At 49.2% G+C, this 7,941-nt stretch overlaps 1 protein-coding gene across 1 annotated transcript; it reads left to right on the top strand.

Moving 5' to 3' along the window:
* The first annotated feature begins 1,561 nt into the window (after positions 1-1,561).
* On the top strand, positions 1,562-7,846 carry plin6 (perilipin 6). Its single transcript, XM_086113005.1, has 8 exons — positions 1,562-1,650; positions 3,796-3,838; positions 3,897-4,095; positions 4,248-4,330; positions 5,042-5,279; positions 5,545-5,726; positions 6,084-6,350; positions 6,536-7,846. Exons 1-8 carry the CDS (start codon positions 1,646-1,648, stop codon positions 6,944-6,946), a joined length of 1,428 nt encoding a protein of 475 aa, XP_085969131.1. The 5' UTR covers positions 1,562-1,645; the 3' UTR covers positions 6,947-7,846.
* Positions 7,847-7,941: the final 95 nt, after the last annotated feature.

Here is a 7,941-nt window from a genome sequence, read left to right as displayed (position 1 = left end):
GGAGCCTATCCCAGCCGTCTTTGGGCAATAGGGAGGGGACACCCTGAACCGGTTGCCAGCCAATCTCAGATTGATTAATAAATTTAAAAAACAAATAATAGGCAGAGTTTTATGTGTCAATGCATTGCCCCTTTCAATATGGCCGCCACGTATGTCCGGGTCCCAACAGGGCGCTAACGTATCGCGTCTTTTCTCGTATCCGTGGGTCGCTGGCGCGTCAGCCACGGCGAGGGCACCCCCGGGGTCCTGAACTTCAATGTTCCCGATTGCAGGAGCAGATTTAGATCGAGTGGGGTCACTGTGGGGATGCAGAAGCTGAGTCATCTTTCACTGGAACCTCTGTAAGCAGAATGAAGGTGTGTGAGGCTCCATTTCTTGCGAGTGAGTGGCGTGGCGAAACGCGTTAAGAACCCACGCTCACATGAGCTACCGCCAAGTTAGCTTACGGCGGTTCCAGCACAAGGGGCGAACACATTTCACTTGCCTCTTTTCCCTTCTCATCTTTCGTAAAAATCGAAACATAAGAACAACTACATGACATCGTGATCTATCAAACCATAGGTCAGATGACCTCAGGGATCAAAATACAAATTGACGAGTTAACGAGGCACACCTGGGTAAGGTACAAGTGGCTGGAGGGAGACGATCGGTTGACATGGCTGATGAGAATAGGGAAGATGAAAACCAACCTTGTTTGACAAGGCATGAACGAGAGGAATGGGATGTGAAACCAAGCTGAATATGTTCAAGTCAAAGCAAAATTCCACAAACCTGACCAAAAGGTGAATGCTGGCGCGTTTTGGCTGCCGCTGCTCAACCCGTATTGGTTTGTGTTTTTTGTTATTGTAAAGTGTCCTTGGGTGTCTTGAAAGGCGCTTATAAATAAAATCTATTATTATTATTATTATTAAAAGGATCAGTTGGCTGGCTGGAGAGTCGAGAGGAATTTGCAAGGCGTTACAAGGCAGGCGGAAGAGGACGGCTGGCACATGACACCACCGCGTATCTCCAAAATGGGTCAAAAGACCACAAGCCGATTACAAAGGGAGGGCCGCGGCAACGCTGAGCGCTGGGCCCCAAAGAGATTTCTGGCCATTCGGTACGTTTGGCAAAAATTTCGAATCTTCATGCATCCAGGTAATGTGGCAACATGCAAGGAGGCCTTGTCGGTATGTATTTATTGTACAAGGAAAAGAAAACAAACACATGTGAAGGCCTGATGAAAGCTGGGTTGACATTTTTTGTCGTCACCGCAGAAGCTCATCGCAGCCCATGTCCTCCAGAATGGCACGGCTGAAATCAAACATTTTTTTTGTATACATGATTGTTGCGGTTATTGTATACAATTCCGAGGGAATTACGAACTGTTCCAAATTTCTGTCAATGTCGACACAACTGCTTCAACTTTCTGTTAGAAAGAAAAAGAAAAAAAAATCAGCAAGAGCTCTACTTTTTGGAGCGAGTGATTGCGAAAGTGAAGCGCGTCACAATAAAGGCCCCATTCATGTCGCAAGGGCTCGCAGCGCGTGGCGTGCCATCACGTCACACGTCTCCTCCTGAAAAGCGGCCGTCCCACGGCCCGCCGAGCTCACAAGCGCTTGCTCATCTTCATCCGCTCTTCGTCTTCAGCAGCTGTGCCTTGCTCATGGGGTGAGTGTGCCTTTTTGGCCCCTTTTGGACTTTTTGGCTTTTCTGTAGTCTGTGTGTGTGTGTGGGGGGGGGGGTCCAATCCCAGTTTGAGTTTGGGTCTTCTTCTCGCCCGCCACCTTGCGTGAGTTTCTCCTGCTTGCACTTTCTTTGAGTACTCGTTGCAAAGCCCAGCAAGATTGTGACTCTCGGCCGCCCGCTCCGGCGTGGACCTGGGCCCTCGCCCAAATCCAGCTGCGATGAGTTCCAAGTCCCCCTAAAGACAATCTTTTTTTGGAAAGCGCATATGACCTGGGGGTGCTCATTTTTTTTTTCTTAGCATGAAAAAAATTGTAATTGCACGTCCACTCCAGTGGGTGGCAGTGGTACTCTCATTTATTTACTTATTTATTTTTCAGGCAAATCGATGCACTTAAAATCATTTCAGTGACAAAATGTCAACAATCCTGTTCAATTTATTCTTTGTTATAAGTTGAGCTCTCTGTCTTTGTTTGAAATGTTAATAAGAATAGTCTGTTCAACAGAAGTTTACATGGAACAGTTTTACAGACAAAACCCATTTATTGTCGCTCCAGAGAGTTGGTGGGGAGGTAAAATGTTTTTTTCGCCTTCGGGGGGGAGGGACTTACGTAAAATAAATGAGAAACACGGAACTAAAGTAACCTGTCATGAGGATGGACAGATGAACAAACACAATAAGGCACAGGTGTCAAAGTCAAGGCCCGGGGCCAGATCTGGGGCCCCCACATCATTTTATGTGGCCTGCGAAAACAAATCAAGCATGTCAACGCCAATGATGCTTGCTAAAGTCTGAACCAAAATTTCCAATTGTCATATCCAATCCATAACAACAATGTTTGAACAAGCCATTATTCTTGACTTCGGATTTCAAAACAAGCGATCCATCAGTTTGTTCTTCGCTATGTATGTAATATGTGGCGGTGGTTAGACATTGACATGGTTTTACAAAATTCAGTCATAACGAACGTCCAAGGGTAAACCGTAAGGACAATGTGGGCCGTGACAAAAATGAGTTTGACACCCCTGCGCCAAGGTGTACCAGCAGTCCTCTAGTGTTTTCAGACGCTCGGATGCCATCAGGGTGTGGTTCTTCTTCGCCGAGTTTTTCAACGACGACGTCTTTCCTCGTTTGTTACAAAGCCTTCCAGAGAAATTACGGGATGAAAAAAAGTGGACTTTGAGAGCCAAGAGATTCATGAAACTGCTGTAATGGCGAACGCGGGTGGTGGTATGCATGGTGAGCAGATTGCCAAGATAGTCTGTGGTGAAAGGATGAATGCCTGAAACTCAACGTTTTTACCCTCATGAGTGATCCAAGTCGTCAGAGCAACCCGCACCGGAGACTGAGCCACTTTCAACTTGCGTTTTTGGGGGAAAACGATGACACCGCGTCCTTTTGGATGACTCTAAGAAGTAAATTTTCCAGCGGATTGGTTGCCTGTCAATCCGGTGGAGTGAATGGACACCGTGGCAAGCGTCAGTGGGAGATGTCATGAGAGCGGCGCCCTCCAAAGTGCTTGAAAGGCTGTTTTGTGCGCATGTGAGCGTACGTGCATTGGCCATAGAGGGCAATTTCCACGCTGGTTCGGCGGCGGAACATTGAAGAGTCGTGTGCACGAGCAGCTGACTGCCTCATGCCGCCGCCACCGCCGAAGACGCTATCACCTCTTCACTCGCAAATGAAGGCCTGGATGCAAATCGGGCCACATGCGAAGGTCTCGTTGCTGCCCTCCGTCGGGGGTCCTCTGTTCTAACCTTCCATACAAATCTCGTGTCTTTCTGGTCCATCAACGAAACTACAAATCCGAAATCTGACAAACTGAGATGTTGTGGTTAAGGATTTAAGTTTTTTTTTTTTTTAAATAAATGGTGCAATGGAGCTCGGCTTAGTTTGATTCACAGATTTTGAACTTGGTTTTACTAATCTCAGATGAGAGTAAATTTTACATTAAGTTAACCATGACCAGGTCTAGGTATCTGTGACTGGTATCGGCAGACATCATGAGTACCCGATACCTTGAAATAAAGCCAGCATTGACCCGATGCCGGTACCAGTAGCTGCTGTGGGTGGGAAGTCTTATCATAATCAAATGCACTGACTTCCTTCCTCTGTTTGTCTCACTTCAGATTTGGGGAAAGAGATAACGACATGGCTCATCACAATCATGAGGTGAGACGGGTGGGACTTATCTCTTGGTCACGCAAACATTGGTTGATTGTGTGTTCAGATGAGTGTGGTGCTGAGGGTCTCGCACCTCCCTCTGGTGCGCTCGGCGCTGGAGTTGGTGACCTCGATGTACTCGGAGGCCAAAGGTCGCTACCCTCTGCTGGGCTTGGTGGGAGGCGTGGCCGAGGTGGGCGTCCAAAATGCCTCCAAGGTGGCCTTGAGCGGAGCCACACCCCTCGTGCAGACCCTCAGGCCTCAGAGTGCGTACTGTGCTGATGCTAATACAAAATCATAGAGCGAATGCTAATAATGCTGCTGCCCTGTAGCTACTTTCTACCATTTCAGCTAACGTGGTGATCCTGTGCTACTTCCTATGTTTGCGTGACACACTTTCTGTGTTGTGTGCTCCCAGTCGAGGTGGCGAACAGTTTTGCTCTGGTGGGTCTGGACCAGCTGGAGAGGACTTTTCCCTTCCTTAACCAGTCCACCGACGAGGTTGCCAACTTGTTTCTTCTTGTTGTCCTCAGTTGTGTGTGTGAGACGACTTTTTTTTGGGATGATTTGCAAAAAAAGTTGACTGGAAAGGCCTCTGTAGTGCGTGTGTGTGTGTGTACGTGCATGTACGTTTCTAAGCCTAAAAAAAAAAAGAATAACCATATACTCACTGGCCAGTGAACCTAAACAGGATAAGTAATGAGTACACTACTGAGTACAACTACTACAATGGCAACATTTACACAGTTAACATCGCACTTCTTGCATATCATACTCTTATTCTGAAAGACAAGATGCACAATTTCTGGTTGCTAACTTTACCGTCAATACATGGTAACCATCACTCGTGAACCGAAAAGTCAGCTATGGCCTTCTGGTGAAACCAATAAGAAGGCACTTGAAGAATGCTCGCGTATATCTACTCAAATAATGTCCTAAACAGAATATGACTCAAATAGAAACAGGATTATTAACATCTAAGAAAGAGCTAGCATAAAACCTAGTTGATACGGTCAATCCCCGTTTATTACAAACTAACAAATTTCACTGACCTTCTGGCAATGTACATGAATAATGTGGCCCGCAGATGTACATTGTCCAATGAACCTACAGCCATTGCTTTCTGTAGGCAGAAAAAGCAGGATTGCAAAGAAATCTGTGACATAGTCGGTCAGGCATGTGTCGCCACGCTAATGGTGCGTCCCCGTCCAGGTGGTGGGTCACCTGAAGGATGCCTTCTTCCTGACGCTGGATGACATGCAGCTGTGGATGGTGGATGGATTGGACGGTGCGTTGGACCAGATGGAGCGTCTGTCTCACTCAGCCTGGATGGCGGTGCGGCAGGTGCAGGAGTCGCAGGTGGGACGCGCCGCCTCGTCGGGTCTGGATGACTTGCTCAGCCGCCTGGAGGACGCCACCGCCTACTACATGCCGCTGCCTCCCACGCTGCGTAAGTTGGCAACATTTGTTTTGAACTTTGTGATTTACCATCATTAGGGTCAATGAGGCTCAATTCGATGATGTCCATAATGGTCCACCCTGGTGGTCTGTAATGGTTCATTTTGGTTTGCAGACAGAGTGAGCCAGTCCACATCTGGATTTCTAGGGGAGCCAGTGGTTATTTGGGGGAAATGGTTTATAGTTGTCCGGAAACCAAACTTGTAGGTTGTAACAGCGGTTCTTGACGTGCGCTGTGTGTCATGTGGCGTGTTGAGGTCGCGAGTGGGAGATGCGGGTTCAGGAGTATGAGGACGAAGATGACGACGAGGAGCCCAGCGTCTGGACCCGCGTCCGTAGCCTCCTCCTCTCCATAAGCCTGCAGCTTTACCACCGCATGGTTAAGGTCCAAGAACAGCTGGAGGACGCCACCGGAGCCCTGGGGGACGCCGTCCAAGCGGTTCGTGCAAAGCTAATCAAAACACTCGGCTCACGCTCATGCTGGTGCTGTACCTTGACTTTTTTTTAAAAATCTTTTCACTGAACTTAATCTTGTCTTTAATCTTATCTTTTTGTTTGCCTTTTTCGTCGCACCTGAAATGCCTTCGCAGGCCAGATAAAAGGATGTGGCAGGCTAAATCTGGCTACCGGGCTGCTAGCTTGACACCAGTGATGAACTGTATTACTTTGACTGAACAACAAAAACATGCCGTGATTGTCTAGGAAGAAGCATGTTAACAAAAAGAGAGAGGCAATGTGACGATTTTGGGATACGACCCCATACATTTACTGTGCCACACTCCCCCCTCCCCTGCAGGTGGGACTGGGGACTGTGCTGGAAGTGCTGGGGGAGTTGCTGCAGAACCTGCAGAGGCTGCTGGTGGCGCTTGTGTACCGCACAGAGAGGCTGAGGGAGCTGAGCCTGGGCCGCGTTCGGGAGCAGGCTGTCGTGTTAGCGGAGCTTCGTCCGGTGCGGCAGATCCGAGAGCTCCCGCTTCAGGTCCGCCACCTCCTGGAGGATCTTCAGAAGCTCTCCAAGATTCTCCTCCAGCTCGTCATCAACACCACGCCGCTGTACGATTTGGTGAGCACACTTTGTACGACTCCTATGTCGCCATGAGCTGACCTCCGCCACAATTGGGACACATTTGAAGCGGGTTTTCGGCATGTTCTGGACATCTTGGAATCATGTGCACGTTTCATGCATGTGTGAGGCATGTTTCAGATGAGTTTGACACCAATTTCAAGCCCATGTTTCCTATGCGTCAGCTCCAGCAGCCGTCCAACGAAGAGGTGGAGGATTTCCTGAACCAGGAGGACTTCCGTACGGACAGCTCGTCCCGCCGCAGCTCAGCCAACAGTCTGTTCCTGAAGGCCATGGACGGACGTCCTCGCCGGCGCAAGAGTCTCTTCTCCAGGGCCGCCCGCAGTCCAGGCCCGGATGCCGCCGCCGCCGCCGCCGTTGCCCCTGCAACCGCCTCCGGCAAGCGCTCCAGCCTGAAGCAGGACGCGGAGGCGGATGGCTCCCCCGTCTTTTCCGATGGCGCCGCCCAACGCCGTCCCTCCGCCGCCGAGCTCATCCTTTCGCCGCTCAAGCAGTTTGTGTCGCAGAGCCAAAAGGCCTTCGAGTACCTCAACCCCAACTCGGTGGAAGAGCCCATCAACAGCGCCACCGACTGATGAGCGCCACCCCGTCCACGCCACAGCACGGTGCCGCCGCTCCCCCCCCCGCACCCCCCCGCTCCGCGCCACTCCCGGGCAGCCACCCTGACAGCAGAACGCCGTGGTTGCGCCGGCTTCTCCGACAGAATCGGCGCAAAATGAATCTAATCGCCGTACTCACTGACACAATTCTGCTTCCTTCCACTCTCACTTGACCTCCTGTCACGGTCACGTCATGCGCCAAGGCGCCATTAAGGCCTAGTATACACATTTGTAGTTTTCATATATGAAAAGATCGATCCGTTACCGAGCCCACTCAACAAGCTCAAAAACCGGATCACTTTTAATTTTTTGGTCATACTGTGTGTCAAAAATCTCAAAACACAACACCAATCTTCAGAGGTTCTTTTCCGCCACAGATCTCGAAACAAGTCTTTCAAAGCCCAACTCTCACAAAAACTAAACAAGAATTGTCACGAGCAGATATGCGCCGATTGTTACTGAAGTTTGCGTTGAAAAATGCCAAAATCATCAGAAAAGACTTGTTTTGGAAAATACTCTTGAGAAGCTGCCTCATGGACAAGGACTTTGTTTTATTGCCGGCTGCTTCCCTTGTGCTCAACTAGCCTGTTTCGATTGGCTACTTTCCGTTCCACGTCACAATTCGTAAAATCAAATGACTCATAGTCAGCTTTCCCAGCATACATGGAAGATTTTTTTTGGGGGGGGCGGGGGGGGTCCTAAATATTGGAACATGTGTAATATTTAAGATTCTCAATTGGGTCTTTTGAGGCCCGGCTGGCTTTTAAGACCTCCCAATTCTGACTGGTGTGTTGCATAACATCAAATGTAGCTTGCTAACAGCTAACAGGAAGCACTTCGCCTGCTAACACGTTAATTGTAGCCATAAGACAGCCGCTCCTGATTCTTTTTTTTTTTAATTTGGGGCGGGGGGGGGGGCGTGTGTCAGTGATGTCCTTCAATAAAGCTTCACACAACCTTCGTGTAACTGC

This window comes from Hippocampus guttulatus, chromosome 6 (genome assembly GCF_054856545.1).
Source record: "Hippocampus guttulatus isolate MCC_2025c chromosome 6, RoL_Hgut_1.0, whole genome shotgun sequence".
Taxonomy (NCBI): domain Eukaryota; kingdom Metazoa; phylum Chordata; class Actinopteri; order Syngnathiformes; family Syngnathidae; genus Hippocampus; species Hippocampus guttulatus.
This window is presented reverse-complemented; position numbering and strand designations above follow the sequence as displayed.